Below are 25,090 nucleotides of genomic sequence, written 5' to 3'. Positions count from 1 at the left end.
CGGGCAATGTTTTTGGCCCAACAGCCATTTTAGAATTTCTGTTCAACTTCAAAATCTCAAACATTGTGAAGTATCTACAAATGAAGATTCATACACACTTTGGCTCCAATTGGCAATCTATTTTGCAGAAGAATATTTTACTGAAGACAATGTAGTCGAGTCTTGTGTTCTTTTAGTGCCATCTTTGAACGTGTTTTTTCTGCCTAGACCCACAATGCTTGGTAAACAATATGTAAAAGAAAATAGTACAAAATAGAAAAAAAATATGTAGTTAAAAGGTAAATGCATTTTACATGTTCATGATTTTGTTCTTTCTAAAAGTCAAGTAAGATAAATTGTGTTGAGTAAAAAAAATATGATATTTTTACTGAAATTGGAAAGAAAAAGGTAGAAGGGAATTTTGTTATTTAAGTTAAAAGAATAACAACACTGATCTATTTTTATACAAAAATTCAACACTTATTTTCCTATTTTCATTTATACTTTCATTCATTAAGTTGGTATCTATTTATGTTTTATAAATAACAAACTTTTTGAATGAAAGTGTTAGATAATGAAAGAGGGAATAGTAAATGTCTATTTCTTTTTATAAAAAAAGATCAGTGTTGTTATTTTACCTAAATTTTATAATGTTCAACAATGTAAGGTAAATTTCTTAGTGTCTTATTTATAATTATCTAGTCAGGTAATTTTTCTTTCAATATTTGTAGCGCAGCATATCAAATAGTGCTAGATGTAAACTATATGATAATATGGTAATTATGTCAAATCACATGATGATAAATTATTACATAAAATGACATAGTGCCGGCTGGCCAGAAGTCGTCCTTAATGATAGAATTTGCATAATAACGTATTATTTGGGTCTGAAATATACCTGATAGGATGACATAACAAAACCAGCTATATATATATTTTTATATAACACTGATCACATTATCTACACCAATTAAGAACTATTTAACCACAAAGTAAGTACAACACATATCTGTATTTCAAGATCAATGTTAAATAACAAATTATTAATATGAATTACAACAATAATGTTCGAAAAGTTATTTCTTCTTATTTTTATTGTTTTTTGATTGATTTTTACTTGCTGCTTTTATTTAAAATACAAGAAAAGCAAAACAAAATTGGGTCAAAATATTAAAAAGAAAGAATAAAAATCGTGCATTAAACTAAACTGAATTTTTCTTTCGCGCTACATAATTTCCCGATTAAGAATAATAAAAGTCAGTTATTCTTTTATTGCATTTTAATTGATTTTCACTTGTTGATTTTGTTCAAGATAGGAGAAAGAAAAAGAATCGGGCAAAATATTTATAAAAAATAAATTAAATAGTACATTTAATTGAACTGAATCTTTCTTTCGTGTTAAAAGAAAACATGGCACTAAAAATTTCATTAATGCAATTAACTTAATCTTCCGATACTTACACTGATTTAATGTCTGATCCTTCTTTTGAAAAAAAATATATATCCGAATGTCCGGATAATTTCGAATAAGTTCTTAGTAAATGGTTTGATTTTTTTTTTACTTTAATCACAACATTAAAATAAATAAAAAAAAATAAAGACTCATTATTTATAATTGGTATACAAAGGGATCATGTTATTGACTAATTTCAAGTTTCAATATAAAACTATAATTTTTTTTTCATAACAATAACAAAAATATTTATTAAAGTACTCAATAGTCATTGGAAGGTGATAGCAATAACAGTAGAATTAGTAGAAGTTGTAAAAGTAAAGTCGCTATGACCCGTATGACGAAGCACCCAAAACAAAACTCAAAAGGACACCATTCATTTTTTAAATGCAACAGCATGATTATTTGTATTTTTGTTATTGATGTTGTCCATGTTTTGTTGTTGTTATTATGTATTTATAAACATAATTCCTATCTTTATATCAAATGATTTCGCGGAAAACTTTTTTGGAGTAATACGTTTTCAAATTTGCCCTAATGAAATGATAAATGTTTAAGTTTGAAATATTTGATACGATTTATATTCGCGTTATTTTCGTACTAGTGAAACTCGAGAAAAAAATGAATCGCTCATGAAAATGGGTTGGTTTATAGTATCTAATGAATCAATTATATTTATTTTTTGGTTCAGAAAATGAGAGTGATCCTTGTTGTTGCCGTTACTTTTGTCCTAGCCGCTGTTGTATCAGCAGGAGGATATGGTAAAGGACATGGAGGTAAGGCTTTTGTCGTATGCATTTCACCTTTAAATTCAATTTTTACTCTTATAATTTCTTTTTTATTTTATTATTTGTATCGTATGACATAGACGTTATTGTTATAGTTCAGATGAATTCGCATGTTAATGATAGTTTGAAATGCTCCACACTTATATATTTTCGTGAAAAAGGCAATTTGCTATTTTTGCAAATCTCCTTCAACTGGTAATGGTATACTCATTGAATGACGATTACTGATATGATATTTAGGTTACTTTATAACTAAATTTTATGTTAGGTTTATCGTTAAAAGCTCTTGACTGTAGGAGATGAATCATAATTTGGGACTGAAACTGTATGTGCATTAGAAACGTTGTTTGAGCTACTATTTTTCTATTTTATGTATATCTTTATTTATTAAATGGAGCTTAGATTGAAAGTCGCTATATTACACGAAAACATTGAAACCAAAGGGTTTGTATTTGTTATGTTTCATCATCTAACTGGTTAGAATAAAGGGAATTTAAAGGTTAGTTTTGTTAAAATAAATTTTAATTTTTTTTAGGATACCACGGATATGGCGGAAAAGGATACTTCGGAGGGTACGGTGGACATGATGGCGGATACGGAGGATATGGAAAGGGATACGGTGGACATGATGGTGGATACGGGGGATATGGAAAGGGATACGGTGGACATGATGGCGGATATGGAGGGCACTATCTAGGTCATAGTGATGGATATGGAGGATATGGTGGAAGTATGGGAGGATATTCTGGTGGATATGGTGGAAGTATCGGAGGATATTCTGGTGGGTATGGTGGAAGTATCGGAGGATATTCTGGTGGATATGGTGGAAGTATGGGAGGATATTCTGGTGGATATGGTGGAAGTGTCGGAGGATATTCTGGTGGATATGGTGGAAGTATCGGAGGATATGGTGGAAGTATTGGAGGTTATCATGGTGGATCAGGAAGTGGATATTACGGTGGATTGAGTGGATCTTATGGAGGATTAAGTGGATCTTATGGCCAATCCTCATATCCTGGAGTATCTAAGTCAATTTATTAAATGACTTTAAATAAAAACTGTAGAAATCATATTATCATTCAAAGTGAGATGCATATTTCGTCTGCAAATTGTTTTTGATGTTTACTAAAAAGTATTTTGTCCACCCCTATTTCATAGGGATTAAACGCATTTATAAACAAAATAGTCGAAACAAACAAATATATGTAGTGTAATATATTATAAACATTACAAATAGAACTCGACTTTACTTGAAATAAACATAATAAACTTGTTAAAACCATTAACGTGTGTTTTTCATCATTTGAAGAGAGACTTAAAAATAAATTGAAACGGAAGAAATTTTATGTTTGAATACAGGGTGCTTTTTGAAAAAAATAATTCTTGTCCATCTAAGGGGTTTTTAGATTTTGATAGTTGTTTGGCTCACATAATATTTAAAACCGAAAAACCTCAAAGTCCGCCAACTTTTAGTCAGAATTATGTATCCGTTCCATAACTATATGTTGTTGATTGTTGCATTACTTATGAAGAATACTCAAAGAGAATAAAGAAAGGTCTATAAAAGATCCGATGAAGAGTACATATATGTTGTTTTTGTCTGCCTTTTAATTCGGAAATTTTATAAATGCTGGGCTCTTAAATATCTTTAAGTGCAGCAATAGAGTAGTTTGAAAAAAATTGCTGTTGGTCATTAAGCGAAAATTATTCCGAATAACCTAAGAATGTTTTTTTGTATTTAGATACCCGAACTTTTTGCTATAAAGGTTATTCCGGAAATATGTGTCGTTTGTACTGAAAGGGGTATTATCTGTTGAAGTGCCGACTGTATAATCCTTCATCTATTTTACAAACAAAATTGTTTTTTACACTGATTCCATCGTTGATCTGGCTTATAGTAAAGGATTTAGATTTTATTCAATGAGTATGACCCTGGGCTTCTTAACTTTGTCGACATTTCTTCACATATTTACTACTATTGATAAACTCATCATAAAACCATAATTAAAATTTTGTACGCAAGACGCGCGTTTCACTTTCAAAAGACTCATCGGTGACCCCTACAGACAAAAAAGTTAAAAATGCCAAATAAAGTAAAGTTGAAATGCATTGAAGACCCAAAATTCCGCAAGATTTTGCCAAATACTTCTAAGGTCATCATTGCCGGCGGTAGAAAGTCGTAAGTATTTCGAAAAATTCTAAGTTTTGTAAGCAGTTAAATCATAACCATGACCATTTCATTTCAACACAGAAGTGCTGACTACTAGAATTTGCATTTAATATAATATTTTCAATGAGATATTGACCACGTGTATGCCACCTGAAGGTAAGTAAAGCTGTGTAGCATTTTTAAATCATTATCTTATGCAGACTATTTGGTACACAAATAGCGCAGTTAGTAAAACCTACTGAACTCAGTGATAAACGTTTCAACAGTAAAAGATCTACAAATGAATTAGAAGTTATATATATAAAAAGTACTCACTTGGAAGGACGAATGGCCATCCAATTACAAACAAGAAGTCACGAGGGCAATACGTCAACAAGACAACAACCCAACAGTGCAAGACAGAAAAGAAATATAGAAAATTTGCGAGTGAGAGTTTTTTTCTGTTTAAAAAAAATCAAATTTACAACTAATAATTTCTAAAGGTATATGAAATATTCGTGGCCGGTGTCAAGGTTCTGAATACTGGGTTGTTAGAAACAATATAGGACTTATATTTCACCAACAAGAACAAGTTTTATCCCAGCAAAAGGTTACATGTAAAACTCTAACTAGATTTCTTTGTTTAATGTGTTGTTGGGTTTTGCATCTCCCTTTATTAAAACAAACACACCAATAACACAATGAGTCTACGGGAATAAATGGAAACAGACTACCTTACACTTCACATGTTACATACAGTTTCCTCAGAAAATAGTGAGATTGAACTTGTTTTACATTCTCAACCTTCAACATATTCCAATTACGCTATGTTTTCCAAATTACAGAACCCGTAATATAATATCATAGCATGACTTCAGTAAAATATACAAGGAAGTCAAATAGTAAAAAAGACCAAAAAGAGAAGGAGAATGAGGAATATTTTACCTTATGAAATTTAAATAAACAATCTCGGTATCTAAACGTGCCTGTAACTCCTCTACCGTATCCAAATTAACAAGCATCAAAATTAACTTGTGCTTGTGTTATAATACTTTAACTATCCTTGATAAGTCTTGACATCGTCTGTTATTTGTTTATTTGGTATTGTTTTATTTGTTATTAAAAACTTGAAATATAATCAAGTAATGGACATTCTTACCTGTCTTTTGTTGAAAAACGTTTGTTAACCTTTATAAGTCAGTTTTTGGTGTCATTGGATTGCTGCCTTATTAACTCATACTCAAGATATCCTATTATGCATATATAATAATTAATAAAAAAAAATTTATGCAGTGTGTGTAAATGTTTATACATGGGTCATTGGTATTGACCTCTTAGGTTTAAATATAAAAATGTGGTGTTTAATGTTGCATATAACAACAAGGAGATGTGGTATGATTGCCAATGAGACAACTACCCACCAAAGTTAAAATAAAGTAGATGTAAGCAATTATAGGCAACCGTGCGGCCTTCAACAATGAGAAAAACCCGTACCGTATACCCGGCTATAAAAATATAAAACAGTTGAATTGAAAAAACTAACGGCCAAATTAATAACAAAACAATTTACGAAAAACAAGTATGACAGACATGAACCAACGACAACCACTGACTTGGGACAGGCACATAAAGAATGTGGCGGGGTTAAACATGTTTGTGAGCGCTCAACCCTTCCCCTAACCTTTGACAGTGGTGTTATAACACAACATTAGAACAAACTATAAAAATAAGGTGAAAAATGCTCTTCATTAACATAATAGATTTTGCTTTCCAAATGTTTAGATTTGGGCGCCACTGATGAGCTTTATACAGTCGAAACGCTTCTGACAATAAGAATGGTATATTTGAGGATTTTTTTCAAAATATTATTACAGCATTATTCAATTTATTTTCATAATAAAATGCATATCAACTGGTGTTTTTATTGCAATTTCATATTTTTAGGAATAACCAATTTAGAAGAAGAATGTATAAATGTTTTTTCCTTGCATGGAATTTAGATCTTCATCTAATATCGCATTTCATTTTGTTTCTCTATTGCTTTGATAGCAAAATGGATTTCTTTAACGTTGTTAAAAACCTTTTATCTCTTGACTTCTTTTTAATGCAAGATAACTCAAAACCTTTATATTTATCTCATAATCACTCCATAAATTTCAAGAATAAATAAATGTTTATACATAATAGAAATAAACGTATACATTCCCTCCTTTTAAATTTAGTACATAACTTACTGGCCTGAGCTTTGTTCAGAGTATTTATGTAGTTGTGAAATATTAGAATAATAATTATGAACAAACTATTTCATTTATTTATTTATTTACACATTAATTTGATATCCATTCCAGTAGTCCAGTTTCACTATTCGAAATGATAAACCATTATCCAAATTTTATGAATTATTTATATATTCCATTACATCACTAAATTTGAATATATCCTCGGAAATTCACTTTTACTTCATTTTCTTATATGAAAATAAATTAAATATATTTTTCCTTATTTATACAGATGCAACTTCTCTATATTAGATCTAGAATTTTGTAATTACATATATTTAGAACTATAATCCTCATTTTACGATTTTTTTGGGGAATATCTTACATAGATTTTTCCGTTTGTCACTAGGTTTTACTATACCCACAGTATACAATTTAATTTCATTTTCCATACTATATATATATCATGATTAAACAGATGTATATTCTATATATTCGATCCTGAATTTTGTAATGTCACAATCAAAATTATTATCCTCATTTTAAGATTGTTTTGGACTATTTTACTTCGGACTCGGACTTCTTTTTAACTGAGTTTTACTGTGCGTATTGCTGTGTGTTTGTTTATTCTTCATTGGGTAGAGGTAAAGGGGGAGGGTTGAGATCTCACAAAACATGTTTAACCCCGCCGAATTTTTGCGCCTATCCCAAGTCAGGAGCCTCTGGCCTTTGTTAGTCTTGTATGTTCTATTTTTGAATTTTAGTTCATTTATATGTTTCGGAGTTTAGTGTGACGTGTGAACTAGTACACATTTTTTGTTTAGGGGACAGATGAAGCCCGACTCCGGGTGCGGGATTTTCTGGCTGTGTTGAAGACCCATTTGGTCGGGTTGTTGTCTCTTTGACACATTCCCTATTTCCATTCTCAATTTTACTTATATTTTCCACGTTATTACTAGATTTGACTATATCCACTGAATTCACTTTTATCCATAATTTTATCATGATTATTTCCAAAATCACATACATAGCCAAAGAAATATGTTGGATGATGGATTAACTTTATCATATAAAACAAATTCACTTGAATGAACACATGATAAGGTATAAAACCACTAATTCATAGCCCAATTGCTTTCTATGTTAAATTCTTCAACTTCAAGCATTAATGGCTACTTTGTCTTAAGTTCAAATAAAGTGGCAGTCATTTCATGTCAAAACTATACCTTATCCGGACTTGTGCTGAAAAATTCAACATACCTTTAATTGCATATTAGAAAGTACTGGTTCCCGGAAATGTGATAGTACAAAAACAGGTACTTCTGATTTGAACTACAGGGCAAATGTTCTTTCCGACCGGGCCTGAATTAGTGGTGCGCATGTGAAAGCCTAATAAACTGTATGGCTGAGTTTTTCCTCTTTCAAGGATTCTATTCTTTAAAAAAATTTCCTTTCGGAGATGCATATTTTAATCCTATCTAAGAAGTTGATTCAAATAAAATAAATTCCAATATATTTTTGATTCCAATAGATTTAAAACACTGCCAACAGTACTCCAAATTGAAAAGTTGCAGGATTATATGTAAAAATTAATGAAATATCCAAAACTGTACAGGTAGCCCATACAAAAAGGAAAACACAAATAGTCAAGTCACAGTAAAAGGAGAACTTGGAGTACATACCAAGGGGGAAACTAACAAATCAAGTCGAAACACTGACAAGAATAAGGCCAAAACAAATAAGATGAATATTATAAACTGATTTCCAAAAATTAGTATAAAGATACTAGATATATCGATTTCGTATTTTAATCTTTATTCATGTTTTATTCATATCTTAATAAAACTATTATAACTTTTTCATGTTTTAGATTGAATTTACACGATACAGTTTCGTTTGCAGGATCAGTCAAATGTCAAATTATCTAAAATATATTTTAGGTATAACTGTCAAGCTATGAAATTTATCTGCATCTGTCTTATATCCATCATATTTTTATATATCAACCGATGTATATTCAATTGCATTCATCAAAACTAGTTTTACTTTTTTTTAAATCTCATTATCCAATGCAAAACATATATCATTTTTTAAACAGGGCTTAATACTCCTTATCTATTGTTTTGACTTACATCAAAAATGTAAAATTAGGAACTGTAAGAAACTTTTTAACATTTATTCTCTCTATCTGGTGTAGGTTACTTCTCCCTCTCCCCGTACAGAATAATCTTTGATGACTTTTCTGTGTTTTAGGAATAGGTAAGATAATACTTGGTCATGTTTTATGAATATTTAAAACCCGAGAAAAAACATCTTTAAATTTCTCTAAACATCAATGGTAACATGAAACAGTCTTTGTAAAATATTTATTTATGTTCCCATATCTTGAACACGTCCGTTTTCAATCCCAAATCAATAATCTGCTGTAGAATATTAATAATTCGTAATGCCAGTGACAAAGTCACTAATTTTGTATCAACCTTGAAAATTTAAGACCTAAAATTATCTAAACAGAGAGGATACTTTTTTGGTAATTTTTCAATCAAATTTAAAGCGCAATCTTCTAAAAATCTTATAATAAATATCGCAACATATAAAAATAATCTAATGATATGTTAAATCTGTTTGTTCACATCATGTAAAACTATTACATTTAATGACGCAGTGGCGGGTTAAAAAAGACGTCCTTGTTGATAGAATTCATATAATAACGTGTTACAATATTTTTGGGTCTGATATACATGTTCGGATGACATAATTCAACCAGCCATATATATAAAAGAGCGATCACATTATTTATACTAATTTAAAACTATCTAACCACAAAGTAAGTACAGAAAATATGAATATTCCAAGTTAAATGTAAAATAACCAATTATAAATATAACAAAGTAAAAACATTTATGTTAGTAAAATTATTTCTACTTATTTTTGTTGTTTTTTGATTGATTTTCAATTGTTGCTTATATCTAAGATACAAGAAAAGCAAAACAAAATATTGGGTCAAAATATCAAAAATAAAGAATAAAAATCGTGCATTTAACTGAACTGAACCTTTCTTTCGCGCTACAAAACTTCCCAATTAAAAATAATAAAAGTGATCGGTTGATACTTACATTGATTGTGTATTTGGTCCTTCTTTCAGAAAAAGCTAGCTGCAAATATCTAAACATCATAAATGCAAAATGATAAATATTAGTATAATTATTGTCGTTGTTGTTGTTGGTATTATATTTCTGACTTTTTTCATATCCAAGGCTAGAAACCTCATTTTTTTGGATTACATTTTTGTGTGAACATTTTGTGACCCGAATTCACGCCAATTTGTTCTCTCTATTTTCAAATACTCTGACGTAATCATATAAGGGATGATCCAAGTTTGCATTATTCGCGACAATTTACATTCGCGTTATTTTTTTCTCGCAAAAATAAGCGGAAATTAGTAAGTTTATCTTATGTATTAATAACATTGATTTTTTTTCCAGAAAATGAGATTCATCCTTGCTGTTACCGTTACTGTTGTCCTAGCCGCTGTTGTATCAGCAGGAGGATATGGACATGGACATGGAGGTAATGTTTTAGTCGTAAGAATTTCATCTGAAAATTCAATTATTACGCTTCTTATAATTTGATTTTATTCTATCATTTGTATCTAATGACCTCAACCTTATTATTATAGTTCGGTATCAGATAAACTTCCATGTTAATGATAGTTTCTTGAACGTCGCTTTATTACACAAAAACCTCTAAACCAAAGAGTTTGGATTTGGTATGTTACATGATCTAACTGGTTAGAATAAAGTGGATTTCACGGATAGTTTTGATGGTTTTTTTACATGTATATGTATTTTTAGGATATCACGGATATGGCGGAAAAGGATACGGTGGACATGATGGCGGATACGGTGGGCACTATCTAGGTCATAGTGGTGGATATGGAGGATATGGTGGAAGTATGGGTGGATATTCTGGTGGATATGGTGGAAGTATGGGAGGATATTCTGGTGGTTATGGTGGAAGTATGGGAGGATATTCTGGTGGGTATGGTGGAAGTATCGGAGGATATTCTGGTGGATATGGTGGAAGTATGGGAGGATATTCTGGTGGGTATGGTGGAAGTATCGGAGGATATTCTGGTGGATTTGGTGGAAGTATCGGAGGTTATCATGGTGGGTCAGGAAGTGGATATTACGGTGGATTAAGTGGATCTTATGGAGGAATAAGTGGATCTTATGGAGGATTAAGCGGATCTTATGGTCAAGCAAGTGGTTCATACTACCCATCTAAGTCAATTTATTAAATGACTGTAAAAATCACATTATCAAACAAAGTGATATGTTGTAGTGTTATATACTATCAAAATTTCAAATAGAATTAAAAAGAAACACAATGAACTTGTAGTACCCATTTATTTATTTTTCAATATTTGAAGACAGACTTATTAATAAATGGAAACGGAAGAAATTTTGTATTTGAACACAATAGGGTTTTTGAAAAATGATTAATTTCCATCTTGGGGTGGTTTTTTTTTAGACTTTGATAGTTGTTTGTCTCACTTACAATTGAAAAATGAAGAAACCGACTGAAAGTCCGCCAATGTTTTGTCAGAATTATGTATCCATTGCATAACTGTATTTTGTTAACTGTTGTATTACTCACGACGAATATTCGAATGTAAAAAAGAAAGATCAATAATAGATTTGATGAAGAGTACATATATGTTGTATTTGTCTGACTTTGGTTCGTGAGTTTTATAAATGCCGAAACCTTAAATTTCTTGTAGGGCAACGATAGAGTAGAATGAAAAAAATTGTTGTTGGTCATTCAGCAAAAATCCGTCCGAATAACCTATGAGTTGCTCTTAAATGTTTTATGTATTTAGAATACCGAACTTTTTCCGATAAAGGTTATTCCAAAAACATGTGTTCTTTAAACTGAAAGAGGTATTATACGTTGTAGTGGCGAATATTTTCAATCAAGTATTTTTTTTTTAGTAAAACAAAATTGTTGTTTTCACTGATTCCATCGATAATCTAGCTAAAAGTAAAGGATTTAGATGTTATTCAATGAGTATGACCGTGTCGCATATATAGCTATATAGCTATGGACTGCCTTACATAAAGCTGTGAGCATTTCGTCATAGGCTTTTACCCCTTATAAATTTGCTTTTAATACAATTTTAATGAGATATTGACCACTTTTATGCCACCTGGAAGTTAGTAAAGCTGTTGTGGTCTTTTTAAAAGCATTATCGTATGCAGACACAAAAGTCACAATAAATAAAACATACTGAACTCAGAGATCAACGTTTTGATAATATAAGATCTACAAATAAATGAGTAGCTATATAACTAAAAGGGACTCCCTTGGAAGGACGAAATGCCATCCAATTACAAACAAGAAGTCATGCGGATATACGTGAACGAGAAAACAATCCGACAGCACAAGACAGAAAAGAAATTGTAGAAACATTTGCTAGTGAGAACTTTTTCTGTCTTTGAAAAAAAAATAAAAAGTTACAACTGATAAGATATATGAAATTTTCATGGCCGGTATCAGGGTACTGAATACTAGGTACCTAATAAGATCAAGGACTGATATTTCACAAACAATAGCAAGGTTTATCCCAGCAAAAGGTTACATGACTAGATGTCTATGTTTAATGTGATGTTGGGTTGCTGCATTTTCCTTTATTGAAAGAAACACACCAATAACACAATGAGTCTACAGGAATAAATGGAAACTGACTGCTATACACTTCACACGTTACATACAGTTTCCTTACAAAATAGAGAGATTGAACTTGTTTAACGTTCTAAACCATTAGCATATTCCAATTACGCTGTGTTTTCAAAATTAAGGAACCCGTAATCTATTTGCATAATATTGCATAACTAGAGTAAAATAGTAAAAAATACCACAAAGAGAAGGAGAATGAGGTATAGTTTACCTTGCTAAATTTCAATAAACAATCTCGGTATGTTAATATGTCTGTAACTTGTCTACCGTATCCAAATTAACATGCATTAAAATTAACTCGTGCTTGTTCTGTGATTGGAACAATATTTCTATAAATTTGTAAATTGTAGTGTTGTAAACAAAGAATATATATTTTCCGGTTGACTCTTGACTTTTACTATCTGCCTTAATAACATATTGTCAAAGGTTATGATACTCTTACTATCCTTAATAAATCTTTATATCGATCGTGTATTTGGTAATTATTTTATTAGTTATTAAAACTTTGTTTTATAATCAAATTTTATAATTGATAATATTTGGTATTCTTAACTGTCTTTTGTTGAAAAAACTTATGTTAACCTTTATAAGTCAGTTTTGTGTGTCATTGGATTGCTGCCTTATCAACTCATACCATAGATATCCTATTATTCATATCTAATAATTGATATAATTTTTTTTTATAAATCGTGTGTATATGTTTGTGTATTTCTATTGACATCCTAGGTCCAAACACCAAAGCGTGGTAATTGCATTTGATGGTGCCTAAGCTGTTTTAGAGCAATTAAAAAAAAAACCACAAACTTCCTTACATTATCCTTTTTTAAGTGTAAACTCCACTTCAAGAAAAGAAATTTATTTAATGACATAATTGCTGACTTTGGAATATAAAAAAAAAATTTTTTATAGTCGCACATTTCCTTTTGAATAATTCTAAACCGTGTTTTTTTATTTAAGACGTCCAGCAGTATATTCCATTATTTTTTTCTTTAAGACGTCCAGCAGTATATTCCATTATTTTTTTCTTTAAGACGTTCAGCAGTATATTCCATTATTTTTTTTTGTGACGTCAGGCAGTATATTCCATTATTTTGGTGGTGTAAGCATATACCTAATGTTTTACTTTTATTTTAATTATCGAACAAGAATATATCACTCGCTGTTACAAATTACTTATCTGGTACAGCTTTATCAATAAAGGTCCCTTGTACTTGATACAAAAGGTTCACAGAATATTTAGGTACAAAAATTGAATTTGGTAGTGTATTTTTGATGGTTTTCAATGGCCTTTATTATCGTTACAGATTTTGCTTTCCAAATAGTTTTGATTTTAAGCGCCACTGATGAGTCTTATGTATACGAAACGCTTCTGGCGTAGTTAACAATAAGAATGGTAGCTTGGTCATATAGCTTTTAACGTTAACGTGGCAACGTATTTGCACATCTATATATAGGCTTTTAAATGTTTAGGCTTGAGCGTCCCTGAAAAAGGGATATCCAGAAAAGCACTTCGGACACACAAAATTTTTAAAGCGTTATTTTGATATTTAGAGTCTACCTTGGTGCTGTCCCATACTTAACCTGTTCAAAAGTCACTGTTGTGATGTGACTGAGACAGCTGTTTCAAAACTTATCAAGTGGTAAGCAGGCTTATGTTTTATCTTTGTTAATTAACATTACATGCAAACAGTTTAAATTAGTATGGTAAGCTTAAAGCAAGAGTTTGGCCTCAAGGTACAAATTTGTTCCATATTCGATCTGTTTTTTGTTCGAATATTAGCTGAAATCCCCATGTGTTTCATTTGAGAATCCTAAAACAAATTTACAGTGTTTTTGCATTGAAATAAATATATTCCTTGAAGTGGCCATACAAGTTGCAAAAGAAACATTACATTTATACGGAAAAACCGAGATAACTGTAGTTTCATATTTTTAAGAATGAGCAATTCAAAAGAGGAATGTATAAATGTTTATTGTTCTTGCAGTGTATTTGATTCTTTATCTTTTATTGCATTTCTTTTTATTTCTTTATTGCTTTCCTAGCTAAATGGATTTTTAAATATTGTTGAAAAACCTTTTATCTCTTTGATTTTTTTCTAATGTGAGATAACTCAAAAACTTTTTTATTTGACTCTTTTCGAAACATTAATTATTCCAAAAAATTCCAAAATATTTAAATGTTTACACATATCAGATAATTTGATTTTAAAGACAGGTAATTATCCAGATTCATGGAAATTATCTTTCATGATCCCTTTACATAAAAAAGGTGACAAGTTAGACCCTAATAATTATAGAGGAATTTCTCTTATAAGTAATCTACCAAAAAATTTTAATGCCATATTGAATAATAGGCTAATCAAGATTGTTGACAAACAATTAAGTGATTGTCAGTTTGGTTTCAGAGAAAATCACAGAACAGCTGATAGCATCTTTTTATTGAAGTTCTTGATTAATAAATATTTACATAAAGAGAAAAAAAAAATATTTATGCCTGCTTTATAGATCTGAAAAAGGCTTTTGATTCAGTATGGAGAACTGCTTTACTTTATAAATTATGCAAAATGGGAGTTGGCAGGTTTTTTTACAGAGTTATAAAGCAACAATACTTAAATACTAAATCATCTTTGAAATACAAAGAGTATGTATCAGATTTTTTTAATATTGCTAGAGGGGTTAAACAAGGAGGCACCCTGAGCCCCACTTTATTTAATGTCTTCATAAACGATATTGTAAAAAAAATTTAGGGAAATGATTCAAGTCCCCTTAAGCTTATAAATAATAAGGTGGGATGCCTCCTTTTTGCGGATGATCTTTTGATCCTGTCAGAATCGAAAGAGGGTCTTCAAAACAGTTTAAATAATGTTAAATTATATTGCAACAAATGGCAACTCTCTTTAAATACAAACAAAACAAAATCTATGATTCTCAGTCAGTCCAAACAAAATGGTGAAACATCACATATTTACCATGAGAATGAAGCCATAGAGAGCGTATCGGAATATTCATTGTTGGGAATTTTATCACAAAGTACTTTAGAGCTGACAAAAAAGGCATAAAAAGTATTTTTTGCAATAAAATCCTATACTAAATCATTGAATAATCTACCTATAAAAGTAGCAAATAATCTGTTTGATTCTTTAGTAAAACCAATTATGACCTATAATTCAGAAGTAACATATTTGGATACATATATTTCTTTTCATAGTGCCAAAAAACAGAGCCTTATCTTCAGGAAAACAAACTAATCAACTTGATTTTACAGACAAAACCCCTATCGAAAATATGCATCTTAAATTTTGTAAATCTACTCTAGGAATAAGAAAAAATGCATCCAATTTAGGAGCAAGAGTTGAATTAGGAAGATTGCCTATAGAATGTTTTATTAAAACATAAACCCTTTTATATTTAGCTAGACTATATAATAATAATAATTAAACCATTGATAAAGGAAGCTTTTACTCTAGCACAGTCTCTAGATTTGACTGGAACTTATTCATGGTATACACACGCAAAAAATATTGTTGAAGAAACTAATATTGTCCTTAATATTCTTTCTACTTGTAAGGACATAAAAGATGTAAATAAAATAAAAAACGATATAAAGTTAAAAATGAAAAATAGATATGAAGATTTAATTGAAACTAAATTTGAACACATTGATGATAAAAGTAAATTTTATCTATATAAAAAACTTTAAAAAGATTGCAAACTAGAATCTTATCTAAATATATCTAATTTTCAGATAAGGAGATTGATCACTAAATTTAGACTAAGTGATCACTCCCTCTTAATAGAAAAGGGGAGATATTTTAAAATCCCAAGAGAGGAACGATTTTGTCATAAATGTAAAATACTAGAGGATGAGAAACATTTTTTACTCTATTGTGATTATAATAAAACACTAAGAAATGCCTTTTTTGAATACATATGTACTGAAAATAATAACTTTAATAATTTAAATGAAGAAGAAAAAAAATCGTTATTTACTAAATCCATCAACGCCTTTACAAACAAATAAGTTAGGATCCTTCTTGAAAAAGTCATTAGAACTGAGGGCAGGGGACTCTTAAAAGCTTGTTTTGTTTTTATAAATTTTGATGCTGTTTTTATTGTGTATGTTTGATATATAGATATAAGAAGATGTGGTATGAGTGCCAATGAGACAACTCTCCATCCAAGTCAAAATTTGTAAAAGTAAACCATTATAGGTCACAGTACGGTCTTCAACACGGAGCCTTGGCTCACACCGAACAGTAAGCTATAAAGGGCCCCAAAAATTACTAGTGTAAAACCATTCAAACGGGAAAACCAACGGTCTAATCTATATAAAAAACGAGAAACACTTATGAACCACATCAACAAACGACAACTACTGAACATCAGATTCCTGACTTAGGACAGGTGCAAACAAATGCAGCGGGTTTAAACGTTTTAATGGTACCAAACCTTCACCCTTTTTCCGAAGCAATAGTGTAACATCACAACATAGAAAGACACACTATAAAATATCAACTGAAATAGCTTAACTCAATCAAAGGACATATTAACACCATTGAACATACGCTGAACAAATAAATTTGACCTATGATACAATGTAAATACAAAATACATATTAAACGTAACATGTTATATCGGTATGAAATGTTAAACAATTAAAGAAAAACAATATGCTCGAACAAAAATATCAGCCATTTGCAATCACTTTAAACACAGGTAAATGGAAATAATTTTGTTGTTGGGTATTCGTGTACAGTTCCAATAGAGAAAGGAAATATTTTTACAAAATAAATAATTTTGATGTTCATAGTACGAAGTGAAAATTTATAGTAATACCAAACACTTATCAAAGCTGGTATATAGACCAGATATAACCCTGAATATCATTAAATAACAAAAAAGCAATACAATTAGTATCAACAGGTCAAATAAACAAGAAAGTACGATTTGAGAGTACTCGCAGTTACTGACAGCTAGTTAAAAGCCAAAACAATTAATAATAAAAAATCATGCATCAGAGACTAAAATCAACTAAAACACATCCCAGGGATTTAGTATTTTAACGTCATGGACAGTCAAAGAAGACATGACTAGTGCAATGCCAAAAATAAATGTATCGACAGACAGTAGGATAGTTAAGAGTTTAACCTCTTTATAGATCAAAACGAACGTGGGTGTGTCTTTATTCATCCCGTTTGAGTTATGTTTTAATTTGCTGATGACAAAATCGATATTAGTGCCAATGTAAACTATATTCAAAGATCTAATTACAACATTGGTAAGATAACCTTTACTAATAAGTTTGTTTAAAGGTTCGATGAGTTTACACGGATCACATAGTGATTTCCGCGCTTTAAGTACAATACATGTATATATGTTTATTGTGTAAATACATGTTGGTCACAAATTGAAAGTTTATACGACACTAAAATATTTGATTTGATTTGATTTGATTTGTAAAATATCAAAATAATAATTATGAATGGAATATTTTATTCATTTATTTATTTACACAAAAGCGATATTATTCCAGCATTCCAATTTCACTATTTAAAATAATAGAAAATCATTTTATGAATTATTTGAAATATTTTACTTATATAATCCACTATATTACTAAATTTGAATTTGTCCACGGAATTTTCCATGATATGCATATCCTTATTTAAGCAGATCCAATTTCTCTATATTAGATCTAGAATTTTTCAATAACATATATTCAAAATTATAATCCATTTCAAGAATTTAAAAAAAAATGTTTTACATATGTTCTTCCGTTTATCACTCGATTTTACTATAACCACAGTATACACTTTTCATTTCATTTTCATGATATATATATCCTAATTAAACAGATGCATATTATTAATTTTTGATCCAGAATTTTGAAAAATATCGCAATCAAAATTATTATCCTCATTGCAAGAATTTTTTTGGATATCTTACTTATATTTTCCCTTTTATCAATAAATTTGACCATATCCACTGTATAAACTTTTTATTTCATTTTCCATAGTATATATCCAAATTAAACAGGTGCAGAATCTTCTTAGTTAAACCACAATTTTGTAATGATCATTTCCAATATCACATACATAGCCAAAGAAATACGTTGGATGAACTAATTTCTTCTGCATGCATTAAATTTTTGATTTTCTCATCACTTGGCGTCCGTCGTCCGTCGTCCGTCGTCCGTCGTCCGTCGTAAACTTTTACAAAAATCTTCTCCTCTGAAACTGCAGAGAAAAATTTAACCAACATGGCCACAATAATTATTAGGGTATCTAGTTTAAAAAATGTGTCCGATGACCCCGTCTGCCAACCAACATGGCCGACATGGCTAAAAATAAAACATAGGGGTAAAATGCAGTTTTTGACTTATATCTCTGAAACTAAAGCATTAAGACCAATCTGACATGGGTAAAAATGTTCATCAGGTTTAGATATATCTGCCCTGAAATTTTCAGACGAATCAGACAATCCGTTGTTGGTTTGCTGCCCCTAAATTGGTTATTTTAAGGAAACTTTGCAGTTTTTGGTTATTATCTTTGACTATTGTTATAGATAGAGATAAACTGTAAAAAGCAATAATGTTCAGCAAAGTAAGATCTACAAATAAGTCAACATGACCAAAATTGTCAATTGACCCCTTAAGGAGTTATTGCCCTTTATAGTCAATTTTTAACAATGTTTCGTCATTTTTTGTAATCTTTTACAAAAATGTTCTCCTCTGAAACTACAGAGACAAATTTAACCAAACTGGCCACAATCATCATTAGGGTATTTAGTTTTAAAAATGTGTCCTTTATTAATTATGCATATAGACCAAGGTGAGCCTCTAGTTTTTTTACTTTATCTACTAAAGTTACTTCCCTGGAATGAACATATTATTTTTGTGCACACAAACCACAATAGATTTCAAATAAAAACACTGCAAGCTATAATACACGTCAATCATCATTGAATATAACATGCACATATGAAAGCCTCATAAACTCTTTGGATGACTCTTTCATGCATTCTATTCTTGAAAAAAAACCTTCCATTTGCAGATGCATAATTTAATCCCATCTAAGAAATGAATTCAAATAAGATAAATCACAATACATTATATGCACATTGATTCCAATAGACTTCAAATACTGTCAACCGTACTCCAAATTGAAAAGTTGCAGGGATATACTAGTCTGAAAAAATAAACGACATATCCAACTGCATTGTAATAGAGAAAAACTGAAACTAAAAAGAACTACATAAATAGCTATTTCTTGTTTCACTGACAATTGAACCATTATATGTACAAGGGTAAAAATAATAAACGTTCATGAATTCATGGAAAAGAACTTTTATTTCAATACATTTTTACAAGCAGTTTTAAAAATCTTTCCTTGAATTATATTTTTAAAATTTTTGGTTTAAGATTTATCATCTCTATCAAAGATTTTAAACAATGAAAAACACAACATTTTCTTCCCTTTCCAATATTATCATTGAAACACCTTAGGTGAAGAATCGATTCATGGAAAAAGCATGATGCAAGGGTAACTTAGAGTGAGAAAAAAAAACACAGAATATAGGTAGTTCATACAATATCAACTGGGCAATTTAAATGTCCCAATTGTAGTGTCAGTTTTACAATCTTGTTGCAAAAAAGACATAGGTAAAGGAAAACACATACAGTCATGACACAGTAAAAGGAGAACTTGGATAGATACCAAGGGGCAACACAAATCTTGTTTAAAAATTCTTCCAACAATAATGCCACATCAAATAAGATGAATACTATTAACTGATTTCCAAAAAACTGTATAAAGTTACTAGAAATATAGTTTTCGTATTTAAATCTTTATTCACTTTTTTATCACATCTTGATAAACCTCTGTTAACTCTTTCGTGTTGTAAATAGAATTTACGCTATACAGATTTTTTGGCATGATTATATTAGTGTCAAGTTGTCTAAAATAAATTACCAGGCTATGAAATGTATCTCCATCTGTCTTGTTTCCATCATATTTTGTCGATCAACCAATTCATATTTTTCACTTTCATTTATCAAAACTTGATACAATTTGTTCATCAATTTGTTTAACAGATCTAAATACTCCTTATCTATTGTTTAAACTTAAATCAAAAATTTAAAATTAGGAACCGTAAGAAGCTTTTTAACATTTATTCTCTTTATCTAATGTAGGTTACTTCTCCCTGTAAACAATTACCTCTGATGACTGTTCTAACTGTGTTTTAGCATTTAATTTTTGTCAAAAATATGTAACAAGACTTTTTACTGGTATATATGCCAAGAAATCCCAGATGATATTTTCATAGATGGATTTACAGTGCTTTTGATTCCCAAGCTAATTACTACAAGTTTTAGGTGTGTTTAATTTAAATCATGAAAGCGATCCAAATTTTTCAACTCTATCTTGAAGTTTTGAAATATCTTGGTATTAAACTAACCTAATCCTAAAAGCGTTTTCAATCCATAATAAGTAATCTGCGGTAGAATATTAATAACTAGTCAAGCCAGTGACAGAGGCACTATATTTGTATCAACGGCAATTAAAAAAATATTACTCAATTATATTTTTACCATTTTCCTAAAAAAAAATCTTCTCGGTTGTGAAATCCGACCATATTTAATTAACAAATTTTAAATAGCAGTATAAAAATTTCATTCATTTGAATACGAAATTTTAAAACCTTAATTTATGTAAAGCCAAAAAACGATAGAGTAATAGAAAAATAAAACTCCCACTGACGAGAATCTAAGCTTTCGAAAAAAAACTTAAGGATAATAAAGCTCCTTTAATTTTTCTCAAATATCAATGGTAACTTTGGACACATGAAATTTATAACGTGTTGTTTTCATTTTTTACAACACTGGGTCGATACCTCTGCTGGTAGACTATCAGTCCCCGAGGGTATCATCAGCCCAGTAGTCAGTACTTTGGTACTGACATTTGGTACTGACATGATTTATAACAAACCTTTCTTAAATTGCCCGTTAAAAAATTTAAAATTTGTTAGAAATTAAAGTTTCAACTCCCTCACGCAAAATTGACCTTAGATGGATTTAGCTATTTTTTTAGGTCCTTTTTGGTTATATAGCTCTTCAACTGTTTAGGTTCTTATACATCCTTGGCTTTCAAATATTCGGCTTTGAGCGTTCCTGATGAAGGTAAATCTATTAAAGCGCTTCAACGCATGGAATTTATAACGTGTTGTTTTCATTTTTTGGAACTGTCAAATATTGATTTATATGCCAATTTTTTTTACACATCCGTTTCAATTCTAAATGAATAATCTGCGGTAGATTATAAATAATTCGTAATGTCAGTCAGTTTTTTTTATCAATATTGAAAATTTTTAGGCCTATAATTATCCAGACAGAGAGGGATTTTTTTTGTAATTTTTAATCGAATTTTAAGCGCAATCTTCTAAAGTTCTTATAATAAATAACGCAACATGTAAAAATCATCTAATGATAAGGTAAATCTGTTAATTCACATAATGTAAAATTGTTACATTGAATGACGCAGTGTCGGGTTAAAAAGACGTCCTTGTTGATAAAATTCGCATAACAACGTGTAATAAATTTTTGGGTTTGATTTACATGTTCGGATGACACAATTCAACTAGCTATATATATAAAACTGCGATCACAATATCTACACTAATTATTAACTATCTAACCACAAAGTAAGTACAGAAAATATCAGTATTCCAAGTTCAATGTGAAATAACTAATTATAAATATGACTAACAAAGTAAAAACAGTTATGTTAGTAAAATGATTTCTACTTATTTTTATTGCTTTTTGATTGATTTTTACTTGTTACTTTTGTTTAAAATACCTGAAAAGCAAAACAAAAAATAGGGCCAAAATAAAAAATAAACAAATCGTGCATTTAACTGAACTGAATTTTTTTTCGCGCTACAAAACTTCCTGATTAAAAATAATAAAGTGATCGGTTAATACTAACATTGATTGTGAATTTGGTCCCAACATTATTAGTGCAAAATGATTAGTATTAGTATAATTATTGTCGTTGTTGTGGTTAGTATTATATTTCGGATTATCCTTCATATTTTCATTTCCAAGGCTGCAAACTTCATTCTATAGGATAACATTTTTGTGTGAAAGTTTTGTTACCCAAATTCGCGCCAATTTGTTCTCGCGATTTTCAATAACTGATGTAATTATATAAGAGATGATCCACGTTTACATTCGCGTTAATTAGTTAGTTTATCTTATGTATTCATTAAATTTATTTTTTGTTCAGAAAATGAGAGTCATCCTTGTTGTTGCCGTTACTTTTGTCCTAGCCGCTGTTGTATCAGCAGAAGGATATGGTAAAGGACATGGAGGTAAGACTTTTATTGTACAAATTTCACATTAAATTCAATTGTAACATTTCTTATAATTTCTGTTTAATTATTTGTATCTAATTATGACATAAAATAATTATTTGTATGTAATAATGATATAAACGTTATTATCATAATTCAGTATCAGATAAACTCTCATGTTAATGATAGTTGAAATGCTCTACACTCATATTTTCGTGAAAAAGTTAATTTGCTATTTTTGCAAATCTCCTTCAAGTGGTATCGGTATACTCATTGAATGATGATAACTTATATGATAGTTAAGTTACGTTATAACTAAATTTTATGTAAGTTTTATCGACAAAAGATCTTGACTATAGGAGATGAATGATTATTTGGGACTGAAAACATGCTTGTATGTGTATAAGGAACGTTGTTTTAGCTACAATTTTTCCATATCATTTATATCATTATTAATCAAAAACAGCTAAAATTGAAGACCTATTTGAACGTCGCTTTATTACACGAAACCTCTAAACCAAAGGGTTTGCATTTGGTAAGTTTCATTATCTAACTGGTTAGAAGAAAGTGAATTTCACGGTTAGTTTTGATAATTTTTTTTTAACATGTATTTGTCTTTTTAGGATACCACGGAGGATACGGAAAGGGATACGGTGGACATGATGGCGGATACGGAGGATATGGAAAGGGATATGATGGCGGATACGGAGGACACTATCTAGGTCATAGTGGTGGATATGGAGGATATGGTGGAGGTATGGGAGGATTTTCTGGTGGATATGGTGGAAGTATGGGAGGATATTCTGGTGGATATGGTGGAAGTATCGGAGGATATTCTGGTGGATATGGTGGAAGTATCGGAGGATTTTCTGGAGGATATGGTGGAAGTATCGGAGGATATTCTGGAGGATATGGTGGAAGTATTGGAGGTTATCATGGTGGATCAGGAAGTGGATATTACGGTGGATTGAGCGGATCTTATGGAGGATTAAGTGGATCTTACGGTCAAGCAAGTGGTTCATACTACCCATCTGGTGGAATATCCAAGTCAATTTATTAAATGACGTTAAATAAAAACTGTAGAAATCATATTATCAAACAAAGTGATATGTCCACATCCTATTTCATAGGGATAGAATGCATTTATAAACAAAGAAGTCGATACAAACAAATATTGGTAGTGTTATATACTATTAACATTTCAAATACAATTCAACTTAACTTTAAAGAAAAATAATGAACTTGGAATAACCTTTAACGTGCTTTTAATCTTTAAAGAGATTGAAGAATCAATTAAAACGGAAACAATGTTTTGTATGAAGACAGTATGCTTTTTGAAAATACTGATGTCCCTCTTAGATTTTTTAGATTTGTTTCGCTCACTTACAATTGAAAACTGAAACATACGACTCAAAGTCCTGTGGTTTTTTAATAGAATTATGTATCCATTGCATAACTGTATTTTGTTATTTGTTGCATTACTCATGAAAAATATTGAAACAAAAAAAACATATATCAATAAAAGATTTAACAAAGTGAACATATATGTTGTATTTGTGTGCCTTTCAGTCCGTGAATATTCTGTATTTCAAATTAAAGTTAATTCACCAATTATGAATATTAATTAAAAAGTAAAAACAATAATTTTAGTGAAATTATTTCTATTTATTTTCTGTTGCGTTTTACTAATTTTCATTTGTTGGTTTTGTTCAAAATAGGAGCAAAGCGAAAGAATTTGTCTAAATATTTAAAATAGAAAATAATGGAGGATTAAGTGGATCTTATGCTCATCAAGCAAGTGGTTCATACTACCCATATGGAGGATCTTATTACCAAGGTTAATCCCCATATCCTGGAATAGCTAAGTAAATTTATTGATTGACTCTAAATGAAGACTTGAAAATCATATTAACATTCATAGTTATTAAGTGACGTGCACATTTTGTCCGTGCATTGTTTTTATGTTCACCCCAGAATATTTTGACCACCCACTATTTGATAACAATTGTAATAAACAAAGAGGTGGATACTAACTATTATATGAAGTGGCATATGATATAAACATTTCAAATATAAAATCAATTCAATTTCAGAGAAACATGATAAAACTTACAATAACCTTTAACCTTTTTTTTTAAATATTTGGAAAGAGACTTGAATCACTTGATCTAAATAAAATTTATCTTATATTTGAATACAATATGGTTTTTTTTAAATGTAATTTTTTTATTGATTCTGATAACTTTTTATTTAACATATAAAAAGGCAATCATATACGACTCAAGAGGAAAAAAAAACATCCGTTTAAATTTTAAAAGGAGTACATTTATGTTGTAATTGTTTTGCCTTTTAGTCGTAAATAATTATAAATGCTTGGTACTTTTTTTTTCGAGCGTCACTGATTAGTCTTTAG

At 30.0% G+C, this 25,090-nt stretch overlaps 2 protein-coding genes across 4 annotated transcripts; both read left to right on the top strand.

Moving 5' to 3' along the window:
- The first annotated feature begins 919 nt into the window (after positions 1–919).
- LOC127698989 (TATA-binding protein-associated factor 2N-like) lies at positions 920–11,301 on the top strand. Of its 3 annotated transcripts, XM_052202781.1 has the most exons (4): positions 920–971; positions 2,124–2,208; positions 2,756–2,917; positions 10,509–11,301. In XM_052202781.1, the coding sequence occupies exons 2-4, from the start codon at positions 2,127–2,129 to the stop codon at positions 10,886–10,888; spliced, it is 624 nt and encodes a 207-aa protein (XP_052058741.1). In that variant the 5' UTR covers positions 920–971; positions 2,124–2,126; the 3' UTR covers positions 10,889–11,301. The 3 variants fall into 3 exon arrangements, with proteins under 3 accessions (XP_052058741.1, XP_052058743.1, XP_052058744.1); XM_052202783.1 differs by lacking the exon at positions 10,509–11,301 and having other exon boundaries at positions 2,756–3,802; XM_052202784.1 differs by lacking the exons at positions 920–971; positions 2,124–2,208; positions 2,756–2,917 and adding an exon at positions 10,060–10,158 and having other exon boundaries at positions 10,443–11,301.
- LOC127698991 (TATA-binding protein-associated factor 2N-like) lies at positions 9,405–24,217 on the top strand. Its single transcript, XM_052202786.1, has 3 exons — positions 9,405–9,415; positions 22,611–22,695; positions 23,301–24,217. Exons 2-3 carry the CDS (start codon positions 22,614–22,616, stop codon positions 23,735–23,737), a joined length of 519 nt encoding a protein of 172 aa, XP_052058746.1. The 5' UTR covers positions 9,405–9,415; positions 22,611–22,613; the 3' UTR covers positions 23,738–24,217.
- The last annotated feature ends 873 nt before the right edge of the window (positions 24,218–25,090 follow it).

The sequence above is a fragment of the Mytilus californianus genome, unplaced genomic scaffold, assembly GCF_021869535.1.
Source record: "Mytilus californianus isolate M0D057914Y unplaced genomic scaffold, xbMytCali1.0.p SCAF_4, whole genome shotgun sequence".
NCBI classification, from domain to species: domain Eukaryota; kingdom Metazoa; phylum Mollusca; class Bivalvia; order Mytilida; family Mytilidae; genus Mytilus; species Mytilus californianus.
The sequence above is the reverse complement of the archived record's forward strand: the minus strand, read 5'-3'. Positions and strand labels throughout refer to the sequence as shown.